This window comes from Bacillus rossius, chromosome 17, assembly GCF_032445375.1.
Source record: "Bacillus rossius redtenbacheri isolate Brsri chromosome 17, Brsri_v3, whole genome shotgun sequence".
In the NCBI taxonomy this organism is placed as follows: domain Eukaryota; kingdom Metazoa; phylum Arthropoda; class Insecta; order Phasmatodea; family Bacillidae; genus Bacillus; species Bacillus rossius.
In genome coordinates, this window is record NC_086344.1 from 14,694,175 (window position 1) to 14,718,421 (window position 24,247).

General features: G+C 44.3%; 1 protein-coding gene across 1 annotated transcript in view; it reads right to left on the bottom strand.

Moving 5' to 3' along the window:
- Positions 1-573: 573 nt before the first annotated feature.
- LOC134540981 (tetraspanin-7-like) overlaps positions 574-24,247 on the bottom strand; it is a 56,335-nt gene continuing 32,661 nt past the window's right edge. Inside the window, exons 3-5 of the mRNA XM_063384088.1 lie at positions 22,756-22,926; positions 8,309-8,434; positions 574-1,147 (exon numbers count right to left, since the gene is read on the bottom strand). Coding sequence (XP_063240158.1) covers positions 992-1,147; positions 8,309-8,434; positions 22,756-22,926 — 453 coding nt within the window. The 3' untranslated portion in view covers positions 574-991. The remainder of the gene's footprint in view (positions 1,148-8,308; positions 8,435-22,755; positions 22,927-24,247) is intronic.

Consider the following 24,247-nt stretch of genomic DNA (forward strand, 5'->3'; position numbering starts at 1 on the left):
AAACATGGTATCAGTGGTCGCACTTCTATTATCTCCCTCTTTGGTCAATGGTGAGTTGTGGCTTTGAATATATATATTATATATATATATATATACTGTATAGAAGTCGCCAGCCCAGGTTAAAATTTCTAATACGGTTTGAGGTAGTTGGTTAATTCACCGCAGCAATCGCCACCATCTCTAGGGCATCGACTTGTGGTGGTCCCTTGCGGACAAGTGTCAAACTCTTCAAACACGCCTTGTCCTCCACCCACCCTTCACCCCACCTCTCATCCCTACAGTTTTGTGAAGCACAAACTCCCGTTGAACGACCTTGAGCTGCAAGTGAATGTTGAATTGGGAGGGGTGCGGGTGCGGGAGGGGGGGGAATGACAACGGGCGACAGTGCTGCGCTCTAACGTGCAAACAACAACCTAAGACGATACAGGGCGTTACGGCAGCGCCCTGCAGCGGTGAAGTTCCCAAGCTGCTCATCGTACGCTCCTGAAAAACGTAGAGTAAATCCTATCCACTCGCGACTTCTATACAGTATATATATATATTCAGAGGCGTAGCCAGGATTTGTGTATGGGGGGGGGGGGGGGGGGTCCAGGGGTCCTCCCCCAAGAAAATTTGGTTTTTAAGGTGTAAAATAGTGCTATTTTAGCAGTTTTCGGTAGTTAAATTTAAATATTGTAATGGTAAAAATTTTATTAATCACTATATGAAATTTGTTTGAGTGATGAATAAGAAATTAAAGATTTGGTGCTAAGGGGGGGGGGAGGGGTTGGGGTTTGAACCCCTAAACAACCTCCCCCCCCTGGCTACACCCCTGTATACATTCAAAGGTTGTGGTCAATGGAGGAACTGAAATGAATGACTGTATAATGGATCACGGTGTCAGCTACAAACAAAAAGGAGTGGAGAGAGTGGAGAGAGTGGAGGGCTAGTCGGGGCGCGGCGGGCTGCAATACAGGTCCTCGGGCGGCGCAGACACCGGGCGGGCCCGCCCTCAGGCCATCTGCTCGTACTTGGCCTTGTTGATGTTCTTGGCGAGGCAGCACGACAGCGCCAGCCCCAGCAGCGGGAAGAAGGCGAACCCCAGCGCCGAGCCGGCCACCAGCCCGATGTTGCCGTTCAGGAAGTCCACCACCACGTCGTAGCAGCCCTGCGGTCACACCAGGGCAGGTCAGTCATACTGCGACAAGCAATGCAACGGCACAGGAGACGGTTCATCCAGAACATTCCACTACCGCGTCTGCTGCTTCCAAAACGCACGGAAACATAACAAATGGCAGTTGCATATCAAGTTTACAAAATATTAAATAAATATTATGCTTCGAGATAAATGCACGGGCAGATATAGATATATAATAAATAGAAGGGATGGTAAGGTGGGGGCGACAGAGGGATGGTAAGGTGGGGGCGACAGAGGGATGGTAAGGTGGGGGCGACAGAGGGATGGTAGGGTAGAAGCCACAGAGGGATGGTAAGGTGGAGGCAGGGAGGGAATGTAATGTGGAGGCAGGGAGGGATGGTAAGGTGGAGGCAGGGGAGGGATGTTAGGGTGGGGGCGACGGAGGGATGGTAGGGTGGAGGTGGGAGTGTTTTTTTTTTTTCCTAACCTAAGTTAAAACTAAGTGTGTAAGGGAGGGGTCTAGGTAGGGAAGACTAAGTGTGTCTCAGGGCAAGCCCTATACGCTCTAAACATGCGGGTTTTTAACCATGCAGAAAAGGTCACGTGCATCATGTGCTAGGAGGGGATTGGCCAGCCATGGCAGACGTTTTCGCCATGACTAACTCCCCTCACTCTTAATTCTAGACTAAAACTAGATAAGTTGGGCCCAGGTATAACCTCCATAGACAGAGGGAAAACCCTGGGCACATACATGCGGGATGCAAAGGTCATGCATTATTACAAGCAGGTGGATTACAGGAATAGAAGGATGGTCCTGGAAGAAGAGTGGGGCGTGGTAGAAGTTCTACTATGCAAGGGGTGGGGCACTTGGACTTTTAGTCTGCATTGGTTTGGTCAGGTCTGGTCATTTTGGGGGCGGCTTATGCCGTTTCCCGTCGTGCTGCCAGTTAGCACTCATTGTGGCTGTGTAATATGATCGTGTAAGTGGGGCGGTCGCGAACTGTGGCGTCGGACTAGACTCCAGAGTGGTGACATAGCTTCAGGTCGACCTGTCGCCAGTAAAAGGCTGTCGGTCAGTTAGAGAAATTGCCACCATCTGTCATTGAAAAGTCCTAGCTGCAGTACTACGCTGTGTGAGCTGCGGTCGCGAGCAGGGCATCGAGCCAGACTCCAGAATGGTGACATAGCTTCAGGTCGACCTGTTGCCAGCAAAAGGCAGTCGGTCAGTTAGAGAAATTGCCACCTTCTGTCATTGAAAGACTCTAGCCTAGCATCTACGCTATTAATCTTCGAAGGATAATTTACTTATTCCATTAGGGCCCCGCTGGGCCAAAGCACGACTATTTGATTCGCCTGATAGTTTGTGTTGTGCAGTGTGTAGTGGGATGATGTGTGCTTATATATAATTGGGGCCTAATATTAACTTAACTTAGTATTAACTTAATGTACGTGAGCTGCCAGCTTGTGTGCGTACGCTCCGCGCGCGTGTTCTCACGCTCGGAGCAGGGGGAGGGGGCGCGCTGATTGGTCCGCGGGCTGCCGGCCAATCAGAGAGCAGTCCCGCCGCGTCCGCGTCTACGGCGGGCGGTGTGACAGGATAGATTTTGGGCGTTTATATTTCTCGTTAATGTCTGGATCATAATTTCCTAATGTAGAAATATGTGGATTTAAACTATTTGCGCATTTATCGTAAAAAGTTTGTGTAGTTCTGATGTAGAAGTCTTGTAAGGTTTCCGACTTTGTTTCACGATGCAAGGCTGCTACAGCACAATACACTGGGGCGTCTGTAACTGCCCGAATACATTTGTTTTGTACTCGTTGTAGCTTTATTAAGTGCGATTTCGCAGCAGTTGCCCATACTGGGGCTGCGTACGTAATTATGGGGCGAATGAGTGCTTTGTAGAGCAGCAGACCATTTTTTACTGTGCCTCCACATCGCCTACTCATGACTGGATATAGTGAGCTCATTCTAGCATGGGCTTGAGCCCGCTTGGCGTCAATATGATGGCGCCAGAGCAGTTTCCTGTCCATGTGTACGCCTAGGTATTTTACTACGTCCTTGTGAGGGATTTGTTCGTTGAACAAATGTATGGGTGGCCTGCGTTCTACAGGCGGAAGGTTTTTGCGGGTAAACACAATAGCCTCTGACTTAGCTGTGTTTACTTTTATTCGCCAGGATGTGCACCATTGCTGGTACACAGCTAATGCATCCTGGAGTCTGGCCGTGGCCAGCTGGAGGTTATATGATCTACTGTAAAGTATAGTATCATCTGCATAGCAACCTATCTTTACTAGGCGGTGTTCAGGGCGTGGTAAGTCATATGTATATATGTTGAATAGGACAGGGCCAAGAATACTGCCTTGTGGTACGCCAGCTCTTATTTGTTTAATATCAGACAGAGCTCCTTCAGTTGACACTCTGAAGGTTCTGTCTGCGAGGTAGGACGCGACTAGTTTAATATAGCAGTCGGGGAAATTAGTTTGAAATAATTTGTAGATCAGCCCCGCATGAAATACCCTGTCGAAGGCTTTTTCTACGTCTAAAAACGTCGCAACTACATAGTTTTGAGCGTTAAATGCGCTAGTGATCTCTTCTGTGAGACGAACTAATTGATGTACTGTCGAATGGGTACTTCGGAAACCGAATTGCTCGTCCGGCAGTAAGTTGTGATCGTGTATGTGTTTGTTAAGCCTGGATAGTAGGATTTTTTCCGCGACTTTCGACACAGTGCTTAGTAGGCTTATTGGCCTGTAATTCTGAGGCAGGGTTTTGTCTTTCCCTGGCTTGTGGAAAACAATTACTTGTGCTTGTTTCCACTGGGTAGGGAAAATATGTAGTCTGAGCATTGCGTTTATGCATTCAGCTAAATATTCTAGTGCTTCGTCGGGGAGCTGTTTTAGGACGACTGCCTGGATGCGGTCGTTGCCTGGTGCTTTACGCGGCTTCATTTGCTTGATAGCTCGCTTAATTTCCTGGGCCTGTGTTAATAGGGGCTCGGAGACTGTGGGCTGGTGCAGTTTAGCGCGTAGTTCGCGGTAAATCTGCACTGTGAACGGCCTATCGCAGGGTTCCATGTTGGGCTGGAAGGCGTTTTCTAAGACATTAGCGAAAGCTTGTGCCTTGTCTTGGGGCTGAAAAACTATGCCGTTGTTTGTTTGAAGGGGAGGGATTTTATCCGTTTTATTTAAGAGTCGCTTCGTCATGGCCCAGGCACTCCCGTCCAGGATCTTGAGTTGCGAGATCTTTGTTTCCCATTGGCTGCTGCGCCAGAGGGAAATTTCGTCGGAAATGACTGTTTGGATTTCATTTATCCGGCGTTTTGTGGCTTGTGTGTGCCGCCGAGTGTATTCACGGCGTAATCTGTTTTTTAGCGATATAAGATCGCTGATGTAAGCTGGCAGCTCGTCATGTGCTAACTTAACTTCCTTTTCTGGGATGCACGCGTCTATACCGGCCTGGATTTTCACTGTGAACTCAGTTATCGCAGTTTCAAGATTAATGCTATTTTCTATAGTGAGTTCGGCCACATCCTGAAGGTTTGTGGTCACGTAATTTTTAAACCCGCGCCAATCCGCGTTTTTATAATCTCTATACTTCCGTGGCGGGTTTGAGTCTGTGTTCGCGTCATCGAAAATTAGGTGAACAGGGAAATGATCTGAGGAAAGGGCGCGGACAACCTCGAGTTCGAATCCCGTGTTGACACGCTTGTTTATGGCGATATCTAGAATATCTGGCAAGCAATTAATGCTATTTGGGTCGTGAGTGGGCTCTGTGGGAGCATGCACGTGGTAGTTTTTGTTCTGTTGGTCAGCAAACAGTAGCCTACCATTTGCTGTGGTGCGTCTGCAGTTCCACTGTGTATGTTTGGCATTTATATCGCCTACTGCCAAGAAGCTCGGGGCTGCTCCGTACAGGGCGTTGAGATCGTCCTGGCAGAGGGACCTACCGGGTGGGGCGTACATAGAAATGATTTTAAGTTGTTGTTGGTTTATTGAGATATTAATTCCAACAGCTTCAAGGTTATGAAAGTCGGGGAGTTGGCATACTGAGTGCTTAATATACTGTTATGAACTGCTAGGGCTACCCCGCCGCCTCTGTTGTTTCTATCGCGCCTATATATTACGTAATTTAGTATCGTTAGGCGATCTATCGGTTGTGTGTCTCGTTTATAGCCGCGATTTTAATTTTGTATTTTTCCAGGTGGTTTATAAACTCCGGTAATTTATTTTTAATTCCGCGTGCATTCCAGAAAAGAAGGGAGTGGACCTTAATACTATTGGTCGAGGTTGTTAAGCAACTCGGGACTGGATTAGTTGCTACCATTGAGTATGGTATTCAATCCCTGAACAAAGCCCAGCGTAGCTTGGACTTTTTTGGGTAGGTCAAAGCTAGGGTCGCACCATACCGCGAGGAGTTCGCATAGAGGGCCGATGGATGCTGCCAATTTCGGGTCGGTCATGAGTGTGTGGTTGCTTTCCAGGATTTTCTGGAAAACAGCCGGCTCTGCGGGGCTTTGTGCTGTGGGTGCGGGCGGGGCAGTTGGCGGCATCGGCGTCGCATCAACTACCATCGTCTCCACGACTGGAGCCGCAGTTTCCTGGCGCGGCGCTACAATAGGCGCTGGTGTTGTGGCAGTCTTGCTTGCCAGCAGCTTGTCCTGGGCTGGCTGCTGGGGTTTGCCCTGGCCATTTTTGTGGCCAGTCCAATTCTTTTTCGGCTGCCTCTGGTTGCGGGGGCGCGGGTTGTTAGCCAGCGCCGGGAAATTCAAATCGTCCTGGTAGCTGGGTTCGCAGTGTTGTTGGAGGGGCGCGTAGCGGTTTTGTAACGCCTGAGGCATGTACTGGCCCAGGTTGTTCTGGTGTGCCCGCTGGTCCCAGTGGTTGGGCCTAGGCGGGCCCTGGTGGCCTGAAGGGCCGGCCTGCTGGGGCGCGGACTGCTCAGCTGCGCGCTGATTGGCGCGCATGTCGCGGCGAGATTGTTGCTCGCGTTCCTTGCGAGCCTGGGGCGGTAAGTGACGGCGGGTCTCGCGCTTGTATTCGCGGCAGCCGCGGTAATTCGCGCAGTGGGGCTCGCCGCAGTGTGCGCACTTCTTCTCGGCGGTGTCTTTACCGGCGTGGGGGCAGTTAATTGCGCTGTGGTCGCCGCTGCACCACCTGCACACTACGTTGGCGTGGCAGCCTCTGCCAGAATGCCCGAAGCGCTGGCATTTGCTGCACTGGCTCGGGCCTGAAGGGCGCTTGAAGTCGTCTACCCTTATACGTAGGCCGGCGAACTCCGTCAGTCCGTATACGCGTGCCTTGTCGAAGGCCTGTGGCACCTCAATGACGAGGGCGTCGCACTTTGAGTTGCGCTGTCGGCTGGTGAGAAACCAGTGGTTCTGCACTGGCAGGTTTTGCGCGGCGAATTCCGCAACGATGAAGTCGTTGGGAATATCGTGGTGAACTCCCCGGAGTACAAATTTGTTCGGCACTTCGTCCTTCTGAAGGAGGACGGAGTGTTGGGCCCCTATTGCCTGAAGGGCCTTGGTCGCGCGGACGTAGTCCGTTATTGATGCTGGGTTGACCTGGATTTGGTCGCGGCCGCGGTTCTGGCAGGTAAACTTCTCTGCCAGAGCTGCCTTTAGGACGCTGTATACCTGCGGGTATTGATGGCCCTTGTCCAGGAAGACGAACAAAGGCTTAATGCGTGGGGCGCGTGTGGTGGGCGCTCCTGTACCTGGCGCGGTCGCCTGGGCCGGTGTCTGGGCGGGAGGGGGGGCAGCGCATTCCTCGCTGTCGCTGTCTGCATCCCGATGCAGGCGTTTCACTCGCCTACCTCTGACGAGCTCAAACGGGGCGCTTGACGTGGTCGGCTCTGACGGAGCCTCAAAATTTGCGTCGTTCTCGAAGCCCGGAAGGGGCGCGCTTATCGCAGCCTCACTGTCCATCGCTAGTCGTATGTGTGTCGCGTCACAGCCTATATGCACTGAAGCACCCACTGACCGCTTCCCTGGGGCTAGTTAGCCAGGGTCGCGGCTAGGCCAAAGGGTGCTGCACCCTGGGTGTCGACAGTGCTTGTTGGGCGCTGTAGTCTTTGTCCGTATGTCACTCCAGCTTCTCTCTCCGAAGTCGTGTAGTCGGGCTGTGTAGCACAGAAGTGCTAGCACAGGCTTGGCGTCCTCTTTCCTCTCTTCAAGGCAGCTTCGCGCAGGTCAGGCTCTCCTAATCCGGCTGGGCTGCTCCTCGGCACAACCGCTCCCTTCGGCTGCGCGCAGGCGAGTCCCAGGTGGGAGTGGGGCGGTAAGTTGGATGCGGGGTAGGGGTGGTAAGGTGGAGGCGGGGAGGGATGGTAAGATGGAGTGGGGGAGGGGTGTAGGGTAGCAGCGAGGGAGTGGTGAGGGTAGCGGCGTGGATTGGTATAGGGTAGCAGGGGGGGATATGAATGATGGGGTGAGGGATGAAGGGGTGTGTGCAGAATTCTAGATGGGTTTTCGGCAATACCGGTTGCTTTTGACAGTAAAAAATTACAAGAATAAACTTCGAAGTTAACTATTAGTTTTCCTATTGAGTCAAGTCACAACAATGCACGTTGAGGTTCACCTTAAAAGCAAATCGTCTACAGCAGAGTTTGTGAGTGCTGCGCTTATCAGTAAAATTGACTCATTTTTAGGAGTAAAAATGAACCCGACACAAATACTAGCAACTAGGAATTAAGTTGAAAATTCCATGGTATTTTGCTACGATAACTTTAGAGCTTTCTGCAATAGTACGCCTACAACAGTTCAAAGTAGGGTGGATTTTTTTTTTCATATATACAGTATCCATGTTACAAAATATATTTGATTACGAGTACTGTTTTTAAATTTTGAAATACAGGATTAATTAAAATGCTTGTCAAAACTTTAGGTCAAATGGCAGGACATTTATAAGACTTCGGGCCGCTTGCAGTCAGGCGAGTGAAGTTCGATCAAAAACTTGGCAGGTTAATCAAATGGAAGCATACTCCACTCCGTCTCAAGTCACGACTGTGCAAGCCGGCCTTAGAGTCTTTCCCTTAGCCAGTTAGAAACACTACAAATCGGACCAACAACCATGCGTGTGAATAATGTCGAAATGGCATTCCACATAACAGGGCTCCAGGACAGCTCTGTACACGGTAACTACACATGTGCTGCGTGTGAACTCTGGTAGTTGAGCAAGCATCATGCATACCCTGGAGTAGATCTCCTGGGGGTTGGACGTGTCGCAGCTGGTGTCGTTCTGGCAGCAAGATGGCGGCACCTTGCCCAGGGGTGAGCTCCGCCAGTCCGTGTAGGCGTGGTTCCCGCAGCAGTGGAGCTGCGACAGTTCAGAGACTCTTTAGACAACTCGGCACCGTCGAGGCAACAAGTTAGTTAGTGGGCTTATACTCCGACATATTTCTCTTATCCTGGAAAAATAATTTACAACATTTAAAAACAGGAGACGTTAAAGCAAACCATAACCTACATAAAAAAAAAACCTGTTTTAAACACATTTCATATTCTCAAAACATCGAAAATACGTCCAATCCGTAGACATAAATTTGCAATCCTGGAAAACACTAATTTATCGTACTTGGGCTCAGAATTCACAGTTACTAACAGCAAAGTGGGATATCGGGAAGTGGGGGGACAACATTTCGCTTACACGGTGATGTAGAGTTGAATTTTTGTGAGGAAAGTTACTTTTTTTTTTGACGTGACGTCTAATAAATCGATGAACGCCGGCTGCACGCACGAAAAAGTGTCCCATTGCGCACATTGTTCCGTTACGCTGTGTCCCGTTACGCTCATTGTACGCTTGCGCCGCATTTATCTCTCTTCCACTCGACTGTTTATAATGTGAAGTGTAAAGTTAATGTGGTTTTAATTGCTTATTACAACAACAATTGCGGCAATAAAGGTTAATTATTCTTGCATTTTAAAAATCTGATTACTAGTATAATTTCAACTCCCTGTCCTGACGACGAGGCCTCCTCCCACCACGTCACTCTCCAAACTCTCCCCGACACCACTACCATCCCACTGGTTACCCCCCGGGAACTCCTAAAATCATACCTCTTCCGCCTCTCTGCAGCCCCCAGCTCAGACTCAATCCCCACCCCAATCCTACGCCACCTACCCCGGAAAGCCATCGTCTTCCTCACCAAGCTCATCAATGCCATGTTCATCCACTGCCACTTCCCCTCCTCTTGGAAGACAGCCATTGTCTGCCCCATCCCCAAACCTGGTAAACCACCGACCCTCCCCTCATCTTACAGACCAATCTCCCTCCTCCCAATCCTATCCAAGGTCGCGGAGAGGGCCAGCCTACAACGCCTCCTTCCTGTCATATCTACCCACAACCTTCACCCTAACCACCAGTTCGGCTTTCGACCCCACCACTCCACCTCCCACGCCATCGCCCGGGTGGAACTGCTGGTGGTGCAGGGCTTCTCCCGGTGGCAACACACGGGCATGGTGCTCCTCGACCTTGCACGAGCCTTCGACTGTCCCACACGCTCAACTCATCCACCGCATATCTGCTACCGCAATCCCACCACACCTGACCCGCCTTCTCTGCTCTTTCCTGGAGGACCGCTCTTTCCAGGTGAGAGTGGAGAACAACCTCTCTGCCCCCCGACCCATCCAGGCTGGTGTCCCTCAGGGTGCCATCCTGAGCCCCATCCAGTTCACCCTCCACATTGCAGATCTCACCCCTCCACCTGGCACCTACCTCGTTCAGTACGCTGACGATACCTGCCTCATCGCTTCCTCCGTCTCCGAGCAGCTGCTCAGGGATCGCCTTTGCCGAGGACTCACGTCCCTAAACACCCAATTCCTAGCACACTGCATCGGACTGAACCACACAGAAAAAAAAAGCTATCTTCTCCCGTTACCACCCACACCTAGACCACCCCCCCCCCCCCCCCCCCAGAATCAACCAGCACACCATCCCTTGGTCACACACAATCCGATACCTGGGCGTCACTATACGCATCCTTCACATTCCTCCCACACCTCGACAACATCCGCACCAAAACCAGGGCAGTCATGGGGCATATCGTCCTAGTCCTCCGGGCTACCTCAGGAACCTCCCTCCAAAACAGAATCACCGTTTAACGCACCCACATCATGTCACACCTCACGTACGCCTGCTCCACTTGGTCTCACTCATCCCTCTTCAACCTCCGACCCACCAGAACTTATTTCCTCGGCACCAGACTCATCCTTGGACTCCCCCCGGGCCACCTCACGTCAACAAATCCTACAGCATACCCGACTCCCCCAAATCCATGACATCACCAAAATAACAAAGAAATTCCTCCAGAAATGTTCCCACAGTCACAACCCCCTCATCAGACTCATTGCCGATCCCCCCTTCCCTGACTCACCACACCCCAGAAGACCCCTCTTCACAACTGACCACCTCGAAACGGAGGACTCCGAGGACGAAGAGGACATCATCCCAGTGGGCGGGGCCGGCAGCTAACCCAGGGGACCAGCACCTCTACGAGACAGCGCTGCGGGACGAATAATCCATGGTACTCCCCCATCTCTACCATGAACACCCCACCGATACATCATTCAAAAGCCGTCCGTACAGACCGGACCCGAGCCAAACGGGCCTGGCCACACCATCACCACCACCACCTCATCACCATCCTCACCAATCTTGTAAATAATTAATCCATCACCATACAAAAAATAACCGGCCCCCAAGGACTCAAATTGTTGGGAGGGGCCAAGTGAAGTGTAAATGTATCATGTATTGTTTCTTGTAAATATGTATCATCTGTTTTCCTCCACTGATCGATTGTAACACTTGCAGACTCAAAGTTGAGCGAATTTTTGGCGGGGCGGACCCCCTGGGGGTCTATTCCGATTTTTTATTTGCTGGTAGTTACGGGCCCGCCCAACAGATAGCGACACGTTTCCAATGTAAGAGTCGCACTTGTTTATTTCCCTCCTTGTTCTGCGATGATGCGTCATGACGACTGCAGGTGTCGAACCCTCCCCCTCCTCGCCAATAAAACCCCTGCCAAGGTCACGCCGTGTTTGACCAGCTGGCTAGTCCATTAACCACTCCTCGCTGCTTCGAGAGTCCGCCGAGCATGGGGCATATGTAGAGTGCCTTAAAATTCACGCAAGTAATTTAAAATCCTATAGCTTTAGTCATTTGGACGGAAATATGATCTTGGATCATCTGTTTAACATTATAACAACATTACCTAGGTAAAAAAAACTTAATTTTGAACAAAAAATTGGTTGTCTGTAAAGTTGGTTTATGGACGATATTTTAACGTGACAACGTCATAACAAAACATTGATGAAATGATTGCATACTTTTATGAATAAAATTGAATCATTTTTAATTTTAATAATAAAATAATAAATACTTGAAATTATACTAGTAATCAGATTTTTAAAATGTAAGAATAATTAACCTTTATTGCCGAAATTGTTGTTGTAATAAGCAATGCAAACCACATTAACTTTTCACTTCACTTTATAAACAGTCGACGAAACAGTTCACGTGTAGATGACCTGTAATTAATTTTAAAAACAGGCGTTTAGCTATAAAGTTTAAATATAATTATGAACAAGTTTTCATAGAAATAAAATGTAATCAAATATCTATCATCAATTATATGAATCACCATAATTTTTTAGTCAATTGTAACATAACCTATTATTACTGCACTCGCCGACAGCGTAACGGAACACAGCGTAACGGAACAATGAGCATAACGGGACAATTAGCATAACGGGATAAAGCGTAACGGAACAATGTGCGTAACGGGACACTTTTTCGTGCGTGCAGCCGGCGTTCATCGATTTATTAGACGTTGTCACGTCAAAAAAAATAGCCAGTCATGAGGACTGTCAACAGAAGTGAAAACTTTGTTTTTAAGTGTGTAATATGACATCATTTATACGTCAAATGTACGTAAGAAAATGATTTTGGTATTACATCAGTACAATGTCAGCATGATATAATTTATTCTTACATAAATTATTTAGTCAACAGATGTCAGTGGTATGTGAGAAATTACGTAAAAATTAATTACCTAGCTATGACTTACCAGTGATGTCAGACTAAGGTCATGTATTCACGTGGTCAAATTAACTTCACTTACTGCTACTACAGCATGTCGGTGATGCGTACTCAACAAGATTTTACCCATCCAAAAAAGAGTCCGACACGCACATGACACAGTCGAGTATATACAATTTATTAGTGTATATATGCGTATACATGTACGTCGCCAGTCTGGCGCAACACGTCACTAGCATGTCGGTGACGCGAATCCATAACTTAATTTTTTTACATGTGTAAAACTTAACTCTCGGTTGAAAGAAAAATTGTAGTCATAATTCTATATCTTATATAAAAAAATAGTGCAAGAAATTCAGGGGGTGTTAATGGAAATGGATAATGTAAGAGCAAAAGAGCCTTAATCTGAAAAGATGAGACTTACACGACGCACATTTTAAAGCATTTTGGTTTGGTTGAGTTAGCATTTTTGCCTATTAGACAATGAGATCACTGGATATGAACAAAACACAAAATCAACCACTAAAAAAAGAAAAATAGGAAAGTAAGCTGTACATGTGCATGGTAGCCCATCATAACGGCAGCTTTTTGGAATTTTTTTTTTTTTTTTTGGGAAAATGTGTTAAACTTAGGCTACATCATGTTGGATACGTGGATGCACCGGAATTCTAAGTACTTCTTAATACCTTAACACAAGTTTCACCATCATTGCGCGATTAAAACCTGTGGAAATTTGTATTGTATGTAGCGTGTGCTAGTTATCGGGAAAACAATAAACATTACCAACATTTGCATCAAATCAGACGGGTGCATATCAAGGAGACTAACGCAAACGTTATTTGTTAAGACACAAACAGGAGTGCATGGCCGTGTGTTGAAAGAATTTCTAAACGTAACTTCGTAACAGTTGGTATCTTTCTTTAGTATACCACGAAGAGCTAACTCATGAGCAGAATAGACACCAAATTATTATGTTGCGTCACAGACTTGTGCGAGCGAGAGACGAGTATTACTTACTGACGCCAGGAACAACGATTATTTAATTGAAACCAAAGTTATGTGCTTCCGAAGGAAGTATTGGATGCTTCAAAAATTACAGGAGGGAGTGCATGTTCGCTTTGAAAAGTTGGGCAACATATGCGTACATGTTTTGCGAGTTGAGTTAACATGTGTAGTCACATCAAATGTCCAAAACTGGCAAGGAAGCTCAACCATTCAGATGGTAGCTATGAGAGGGGAGGATTACCAACTTCATAAATTCCGTTACATACCGAAATTTTGGGATTGTGGTAGTTCCCTTAGTTCACTGTTTGGCTGCAACATAAAAAAAATAGACGTAAAACACTATTTCTCCTTGAAAACAATTGCCTACAAAGCAAAATCCGCTTCTAAAATGAAATTCTGGAGGTGCCAAATTTTGTCCATTATCATACACTCGACGGGAATGTCTGGCCATCTTGCACGAGTCAAATTCAAATTTCAAAGTTTTTTTATTATTATTATACATGGTTACACTATACAAATTTGTTTGGTTACACGGGAATTCCAGCAGTCCCTTGCTACTTCGCCGACGAGAACAAAATTGGTTGACTGTAAAGTCGGTTTACGGACGATAGTTTAACGTGACAATGTCATAACAAAACATTGATGAAATGATTGCATAATTTTATGAATAAAATTGAATCATTTTTATTGAATTATCACTATTTTGTATGGATACAAAGAAAGAGTGAAATGAAATCTACAATTTATTTGATAAATTTACTTTTATTTGCACTCATTAATTCAATATGTTTATTACTTTAACGAAGGGATCATTTTAACTGTAACTTTTATACATGTTTGCTATTTAACTTCTTCCAATCTGTGTTTATTCTGTTAAGGATAGGACGATGACAGGAAAAGTATGAAACGAATGGGAGTGTTTTTCAAGTTTAATGTGCCTCGAAAAAGTCAAATCGACGGTTGTTCCAATCGAGTGGAAGAGAGAGAGCTGCGGCGCAAGCGTACAATGAGCGTAACGGGACAATGTGCGTAACGGGACACTTTTTCGTGCGTGCAGCCGGCGTTCATCGATTTATTAGACGTTGTCACGTCAAAAAAAATTATTGTATAATTTAATTAAAATCTCAAATAAACATGACAATAAAAATAGACGGTGGATGTCCGGCCATGTTGGCACAAGTCGTCGCGCTCAGCGATATTGATCCGACCCCTGGCCGTCACGTTGTTGCCATGGCGACCGGCTGCACTGCGGCGTCGACGCCATGCTTTTGTTTTTGTTTTTCCTTCGCCCGATTCTAAACAAGAACGGGGAATCCTACTTTTCACAGACGAGAGAGCCAAACGCCCAATCGTGTATCATCGGTTTTTTTTTTGACGTGACAACGTCTAATAAATCGATGAACGCCGGCTGCACGCACGAAAGTGTCCCGTTACGCACATTGTCCCGTTACACACATTTTAAGCTTGCGCCGCATCTATCTCTCTTCCACTCGATTGGAACCACCATCGATTTGACTTTCTCGAGGCACATTAAACTTGAAAAACACTCCCATTCGTTTCCTACTTTTCCTATCATCGTCCTATCCGTAACATATTAACACAGATGGGAAGAAGTTAAATAGCAAACATGTATAAAAGTTCTAGTTAAAATCTTTTTTTTAAAGTAATAAACATATTTGAATTAATGAGTGCAAATAAAAGTAAACTGATCAATTAAATTGTAGCTTTCATTTCACTCCTTTGTATCCATACAAAATTCATCCATACATAATTCAATAAAAATGATTCAATTTTTTTTCATAAAAGTATGCAATAATTTCATCAATGTTTTGTCAATGACGTCGTCACGTTAAACTATCGTCCGTAAACCGACTTTACAGACAACCAATATTTTTTTTATCTTAGTGAACGAAGATTGCGAGAGCCAAAGGACGGAAAAGATGTTGCGCCAAGTGTTTAGAGGTGTTTACTAGAACAAGAAGCCACCCACCACGGCGGTAAGCCGAGTCAAGTGTGTGTGCTGTCAGGCTGGCTCGAGACAGCAGAGAACCATTGTTCTGCCCGCGCACAATCTCCCAGCGCCGATGCAATCAGCAGCCCGCCACTTGGCGAACACGCGCGAATTACGTCGCGCCGTCGTGCGACATCTATAAGGCCCCTGCCCCACCCGGGCACACACGCGGTGCGCAGAGCTTCCGGAAAAAAACAACGCGATTTCAAAACTACTCAAGATATCCGAGTGGGGCCTATTTACGAATAGCATTTAAGAGTTCGCTGAGGACCGAAAAGTACTTTTAATTTCGGATTAAGTTTTTAAACTGTATTTTTAGAAGCGTTAAAATGCCTAAAACGCGTGTTTTCAGAGTAAATTTTAGGCGTAAAACAATCGGTACAGATTCTTGAAAGCACTTAAGGGACTTGCATTACACTTGTATCTTCATTTCTCGGCCATGTAATGTCACGGTCGCCGCTCATATGCACTGGGAGAAGACTGCGCGCCAGTCCAGAGGAGACACCGCGCTAGAAGCACCAGCGAGCGTCGCGCTTATCATCCCGCCTCGCTGACACCTTTGAATATATATACTGTATAAAAGTCGCGAGTGGATAGGATTTACTCTACGTTTTTCATAAGCGTATAATGAGCAGCTTGGGAACTTCACCGCTGCAGTGCGCTGCCGTAGCGCCCTGTATCGCCTTAGTTGTTATTTACCCGTTAGGGCGCAGCACTGTCGCCCGCTGTCATTCCCCGCACCCCTAATCCATCATTCACTGCAGCTCAAGGTCGTTCAACAGGAGGGGGAAGGGGTGTTTGAAGAGTTGGACACTTGTCCGCTAGGGACCACCACAATTCGATGCCCTAGAGATGGTGGCGATTGCGGCGGTGAATTAACCAACTACCTCAAACCGTATTAGAAATGTTAACCTGGGCTGGCGACTTCTATACAGTATATATATATATATTCAAAGCTGACACACACACACCCTTGACACACGCTCGCGTCTGTACCTCACTATGCTTAGCAACACACAAGACGTTACGAATATTCCTCATGAGGTGTGCGAAACTATTCCATGTTATTTGAATGGTTCTTGCGATAGGTAAGATTGACTAACATGTTTTTTTTTTTTAACATGTCTAAAAAAACACAAAGAAAACATTATGTAAGGATTTTATCAGTTTTTACTTGTGATGAGCCGAATAAACTGAATATCGTTATTTTATTCTTATAAGTGTCCTGAACCATATTATAAACCTTAAGATTCGGAAATAAAACAACACAGTAGTAGTTCAAGTTCTGGAAAACCATAGCCTGTTGAATTATTTTGAAAATGGAATACAAACAATTTCTTTGCGGGTCTAAAAGGTTTCTGTAAAAGCTAGATATACATTTTGAAAACACTGTAGCGGGTGGCAGATACAAAACTTTCCTTGATAGCGTCTGCGGAGATAATGTATTCTTGTAATCTACAGGTAGGCCTACACTGATACCAGTGTTTGTTCGATTTCCCTCCCAGAATTATTTTTCTTTGGATTTTCCTAAAATTAAAATATTTCTAGTAGGTAATAATTATTTAATTGTGTTCAATTTATCGGCTCATCCATAGTTTTACGCATGTCCTGAGAAGGTGATAATTTAAAACACAAACTAATTTTTTTATACGGTTCACCAAGTATCTTCATGTCAATTTGGTAGATTTCGAAGAAATTCTACCTATCGTAGCCGTTACCATGGTGCGACTTCGGACAATTTTTTATATAATTTTTCATTCCAAAACCATAGTCAACTCAAAAGTGTTATATATACATATATATAATTTTATATTGACACGATAACTGCCATAATTTTGCACAAGGATAAATAAAATCAAGTAATAAAAAATCTTTGTCGAGTTCGTTAATGGGCAAAAGACGACTGGCTGGGGAATATTTTTTGAACAGAAAAATCGCTGTTAACTACCATAATGAAAATAACATATCATTCCATCGAACATATTATAACTAGTAAGAGTAATACCAAAAAAACATTTGTCAAAATAAATTTTTGATACAACCAACCATAACTGCAAGGGTTGGAAAAAAAAAGGCTGTAGGACAAAAAATTCGCAACTCCCTTAGTAGGCACACCATCAAATCCGTTCAAATTGTTTGTAAATATAAATTTATTTACACTTTTTGTCTGAACCAATTTTTGTTAAGACAAACCATTTTTGTTAGGGTTTTTTTTTTTAAAAAGATAGAATAAAAAAAATCAAAATATGTGTACTGTGTACACTATTAAATCAGTTCTTATTTATTGTAAAACCTAAAAACATCTACAACTTTGGTCCGAAAACATTTATATACGACAAACCATTACTGCAAGGGGTGGAAAAAACAAGGGTTGAAGTACAAACAAATTCATAACTCCCCGACTAGGCACACTATTATATCAGCTCTTATTTAATGTGAAACCTTAAAATATTATCTACAACCTTCTGACCAACCATTACTGCAAGGGGTGAAGTAAACAAGGGTTAAAGTGAAAAAGATCTTCCATATTAGGTAAACTATAAAAGCTATAACAATAACCTGTAAATCTTCTAAAAATTATCTAAAGCTTTGGTCTGATACAATTTTTTATAAGACGAGCAAGGGGTTGAAAAAACCGGGGGTTGGAATAAAAATAAATATTCAGTAACGCATACAGAAAGACAAGAACAATCATAATTGTTTATAGTTATTATAAATATAAAATCCGTTATAAATTATTATAAAAATTCTAAATATTACAAAACCCTTTGGTCCACAATTTTTGATGAAACGAACTGTTACCATAAAAACCGGGGTAAAATTAAAAAAATTCAAACTACTTTAATATCAAATTCATCGAATTTATTTTAAAATATCTAAATTTTATCTTAAAAACGTGGTCCAACGCAAATTTTTATACGACTAGGTATTGATGCAAGAGATGAAAAATAGCGTTTGTATGTCAAAAAAGTCTAACTACTTTAGTAGGCATAAAATAAAAGACTTTGTAACCTATTCAATACAGGATGCGCTGTGTTAAAAACATTCTAAACGTTTTCGCTAACTGGAATATGAGAACATGTTTTATAGATCATTTTGGAATATAGGACACACCAGATGTCATGTACATTAAGTTTTTAAAATGGACGAGATGTTTATATAAGTTTCCAGAACATTTCCAAAAGAAAAAGGTGCTTAGAAATCTACCTATGCCTGTAGGCGGTAACCAAAAGGAATTTTTTTTTTTAAATAATCACTTCCCAAGCCTAAAGCAACTAGATAATTGGTAGCAAACATTAAACAGTTAAGGCCAATCATGATATTATGCATATTATGCATAATATTTTAGAAATATAATGCGTGTTGTATCAGTTTATTTGCTTTGTTTTAAATATATATTCCAACACTGTTTGCAAATTTTGGTTACAATAGTACGTCCAGGTACAATAAACTACTAATTTTCACAGTAAAATCACAGGCCTCGCCCATTGAAATTCTGAAAGTACGATCCATCTTAACTACTTCTTGGCTTCATTGAAGATGTCTGCAATATGGCATGCCGAAAAGTCGGCCAATCTATGCGTTTCACCACATATTTTGTGGTGCGGCATACTGGAAACATTGAATCTCCTCCTTTATATACAATATGCTTTTTTTTTTTAATTACAACAAAGTATTGAGTGTTTTTTTGAACTTAAATATATTTTTACTAATTAATTAATCGTCAAGTTAATTAAATTTTAAAGCTAACCTCCCACCAGAGTTTTTATTTTGCGTCATCACGAAACACGGTATCAGTTTCCACTGTAAGAGTCGCCCTTTGTTTTATATATATCCCTCACTGTGTGGACGCCAGTGGTGGATTCAGGATTTTGGTTTGGGAGGGGCTTGACCCAGCTGAGGCTAGGCTTTATCAAGGCAAACACTAAAACGATAGTGGACCCAGATGCTTTTGGAGGGGGCTTGAGCCCCTTAGCCCCCCCCCCCCCCCCCTCTGGATCCGCTACTGGTGGACACCACCGTATTCACGAAATATCAAGTTTTTGTTTGACGTAGGATGAGTTGCTAGGGGGGAAATCCATTTCACAGACGAGAGAGCCAAACACCCGATCGTGCAACTTAGATTTTTTTTTTGTTCATTGTAAATAAATATGGCGGTGTTCATAAAAGGATACTAATGGAGAATTAGGTTAGGTTAGCTACATTATGAATACTTTAATACATTGTGGACGGTCGATTTGGTTAGGATAGCTACATTAAAGAAACGGGGGAAAAAAAAAAAAAAAACATTTACTTCGGGGAACTTCGGGTTTTGGCTCTCTCGTCTGTGAAACGATGGCTGCCCTTTAGTTTGGCATAGGATGTGTTGCTAGGGCAGCCGACACTCGCGGCAAACTGTGCTCCAACTGAGGCGGTGTTGGAGTGTAGTTCCCAAAACATATTGTTTCACTTGACTATTGTTCTTTGTGAAAGATGGAAAAAAGTTTTTTTTGACGTGACAACGTCTAATAAATCGATGAACGCCGGCTGCACGAACGAAAAAGTGTCCCGTTACAAACATTGTTCCGTTACGCTATGTCCCGTTACGCTCATTGTACGCTTGCGCCGCACCGACAGAAGTGAAAACTTAAAACTTTGTTTATAAATGTGTTTCTACGTCAAATGTACGTAAGAAAATGAATCTGATTACTAGTATAATTTCAAGTATTTATTCTTTTATTAATAAAATAAAAAGATTCAATTTTATTCATAAAAGTATGCAATCATTTCATCAAAGTTTTGTTATGATGTTGTCACTTAAAACTATCGTCCGTAAACCGACTATACAGACAACCAATTTTTCGTTCAGTTCTTTTTTTTTGACGTGAATACGTCTTTAAAATTGCTTCCATAGTGTGAGGCAATTCAAAAAAACGAATGATATGACAAAATCTGGGGGCTACAGTTTGGTGTTGCAGCTACACATCTATCATCTTCATCCAAAAATTAATACCACCACTGGATAGCTAAAGGATCAAAGAATTCGTTACGCTAAGTGAGAACTGTGACGCATCGCGCGCGGTGGAGGGGGAAGCGCCGCCATTTTGAGGTCATTTTGCTGCGATTCGAGATTTCCATTTAGTGTAACTTTTGACTCGGAAAACTACGACGTTCGTTTCAGTTTCAGTCGTCAGCTCTCGTCAAAATCTATCGATTGCATGTATAAAACATTAGTGTAAAATAGTTACAGTGAATATTTATGGTGTTAAAATAAAAAAAATATATATATGTATATTTCGGCCTTTACGCTTCAAAATGCCAAATACAGAGATCGTATACGGATGGAAAGGGCATACATAAAATAGCGTATTTTATATTTTGCATATAAAACAATACCTGTTACGTACACGTATTCACGTACAACACACGGCCGTGTCCATGACACAGCTACACCCCATTTTTTTTTCTCGCGAGGATCTGCCATTGTTCAGAGTCGCGAGCGCTCAGACAGCGACACACGCACAGAAGCGCCAGAGAACCCACACTAGTCGGGTTTTCGTGTGACGCCAGTCGGCGGGAAGCCCTCATTTCACAGACGAGAGAGCCACACCCGAAGTTCATGCTCGCTTTTCTTATTCCGTTCTATCTCATTGCATAAACCAGTGTGGCATTACATTTTCCGGTCGATTAGGATAGGTTAGCTACATTATAAATACTTTAAAACATTGCGGATGGTTGGTTATATTAGGTAAGTATAGCTACATTAAAAATACTGTAAAATCATTTTATGGTTGCTTAGCAAATAACTTTTTAATATGTAGCTATCCGGGGCTAGGAAACCGTTTACATGATTTCACAGTGTCTTTAATGTAGCTATCCCAACCAAATCAACCGTCCACGATGTTTTAAAAGTATTTATAATGTAGCTAACCTAACCTTTTACAATGAACAAAAAAAAACCGAAGATGCACGATCGGGTGTTTGGCTCTCTCGTCTGTGAAAAGAAGGCTTCCCGACTCTGGAACGGTGACAAGTGGTGCCACCACCAAATACATGACGCGCATGCAAAACGATTCAGGTCATTTTCGGGCCCCCTCTCGAATGTACATGCATTACTTAAAGATACATACTCTTATCATTGCTTCCAGATAATGGTATTCCTAAACGAAAAAAGAATGCATTGTTTAGGACAACTTACACTTTTCTTAACGACCAAGAAGGAGATAATGTGACGATGGGGAAGGGCTTAATGCAGTTTTGTGGACATACGCCATTGTAGATTTGCACCGTTCGTCATGGAAAAAATTCCAAAACTCAAGAAATAAATTAATATTAAGATAAAAAAAATTCACAGAAAACAAGCTTAAACAGCTGATATCAGACTAACAGAACCAAAGATGAAACTAAAGTATTATGAACACAAATACAACAGCTTAGACATTCAAAATAATATAACACAAGACGAACAGTGGGCTAACGACGAGACATAAAATGCAGAAAGAGAAAAAAACCTGGACAACCCAACAAACATATAAACACAGCGATGAAGATAAACAAGTACTATAGACAACACAACGACGACAGCACTGACGAACACAAGACTACATTCTGTACCCGACGACAGGAACATATGTCAGTTACCGGAACGTCGCAACTGTTACTCATTGGAAAGCTTCTGTGTTCGTCAGCGCTATCGTCGTTGTTGTCCAAAGTACTAGTTTATTTTCATCGTTGCGTTTGTGTGTTTGCTGCGTTGTTCCTTCAACGGAATTCTTGTGCTGTCTTGATATTTATATGTTGAACATTATTGTTCATGCTGTCGTCGTTGTCCATAATAATTGTTTAGCTTCATCGTTGGTTCCGCTTGTCCGACACCAGCTGATGCATTTCGGAATTTTTTCCATGACGAACAGTGCAAAACTCAAAAAATATTTATAATTATTATTTTAGTTTTATCTTAAGCACTGCACATCCATCCCTGAGTTGGGTGTTTGCATATTTCGTAACGAAATGCCTAGTTTGTAAGTCATTTATCTTTTTTCTGTCTTAGTTTCTTAGTTTTTTAGGCGCTGACTGGCGGCGGAGTGAGTGGTCAGTGTAACCACTCACCACCAGGGGCGCTTGCGTCCCTGGTAAAATATTCCAGATACAAATAAAATTCAAAGCGGACCACGAGTCCAAGTGCCCAACCACCGCATGGTAAACTCTTTTCTACTCTGTCCAACACTTCATCCAGACCATCCTCTGTCTCCTGTAAACTCCTACACGTAATGCATGCCAATTTGCATCCCGCATGAATGTGCCCAGGGTTTTTCCCTGTGTCTATGCAGGTTTTACCTGGGCCCAACCTATCTCTAGTTATAGTCTAGATTTAAGAGTGAGGGGAGTTAAGTCATGGCGCCTATCGCTGCCATGGCTGGCCAATCCCCTCCTAGCACACGATGCATGCGACCCTCTCCCTGCATGGCTAATCCCAGCATGACTAGGCGTATAGGCTTCGGCCAGAGACGCACCTAGGTCCCTCCCTAACCCGGACCCCTCCAAAATACACTTAGTTTTAGTTATGTTAGGGGAAAAAAAATCAGTGCAAAACTGCATGACTGACCGTCTTCTGCATGAAGTTGAAGTCCATGCCCTTGGCGGTGGCCGGGTCGTAGGCGGCGATGGTCTGGTTGAGGCCGCGGTCGAAGCCCGCCTGCAGCTTGCCGCGGTACGCGTACGTGGACACCCCTGCGCTCAGCTCCAGCACGAACACCAGGAACAGGAAGGCGCCGTACTGCCGACACGACACCGCGCTCCAATCCAAGCTTCCTGTTCCACATCCACGCTGCCAGCCAGCGGAGAGACACCAACTGCAGAGACTCCTGACAGGCTCTGCATTAGCTTTTGGGCCCATCCGCTGGACAGTAGCCATCACAATACAGTATGTCAATCAAAAAAGACCCCGTCAACGAACGTCAATCAAAAAAGACCCCGTCAACGAACGTCAATCAAAAAAGACCCCGTCAACGAACGTCAGTCAAAAAAGACCCCGACACTGAATGTCAATCAAAAAAGACCCCGTCACTGAATGCCAGTCAACGAATTGTCAGTCACTGAATGCCAGTCAACGAATTGTCAGTCAACGAATTGTCAGTCAACGAATTGTCAGTCAACGAATTGTCAGTCAACGAATTGTCAGTCAACGAATTGTCAGTCAACGAATTGTCAGTCAACGAATTGTCAGTCAACGAATTGTCAGTCAACGAAATGTCAGTCAACGAAATGTCAGTCAACGAAATGTCAGTCAACGAAATGTCAGTCAACGAAATGTCAGTCAACGAAATGTCAGTCAACGAAATGTCAGTCAACGAAATGTCAGTCAACGAAATGTCAGTCAACGAAATGTCAGTCAACGAAATGTCAGTCAACGAAATGTCAGTCAACGAAATGTCAGTCAACGAACGTCCGTCAACGAACGTCCGTCAACGAACGTCCGTCAACGAACGTCCGTCAACGAACGTCCGTCAACGAACGTCCGTCAACGAACGTCCGTCAACGAACGTCCGTCAACGGACGTCCGTCAACGGATGTCCGTCAACGGATGTCCGTCAACGGATTGTCCGTCAACGGAATGTCCGTCAACGGAATGTCCGTCAACGAAGGTCAATAAAAGAATGGTCCAGTTATAAAATTTAATAGTATCAACTGTAAGCACTGTAGTGTGTTGGTTCAAGAGTAATAATTAAAAGAGTAACTCAAAACAGTTTTAAGACAAGCGATTGCGCAAAAAATGCTTTGTTGTTTTCGTGTTTGCAGTGTGAAAGAATGGCTCGTTCCTCAATCAGTAAAGGATGAACATGTAAAATTTATTTGGCAACAAGATGGAGCCCCTCCCCATTGGAAGTCTTACGACCGTTGGACTGGTCGTAATGGTCGAGAGGTCAGAGTTTATTTTTCACTGGCCTCTAAATTAACCTGACATAACACCAAGCTATGTTTTTCCTTTGGGACTTTATAAAAGATCGTGTCTGTGTTCCACCGCTACCTATTGATTTGCCAGAGTCGAGACACAGAATTTAAGAGGCTATTGCTGCCATTACTCAGGACGTGTTAAC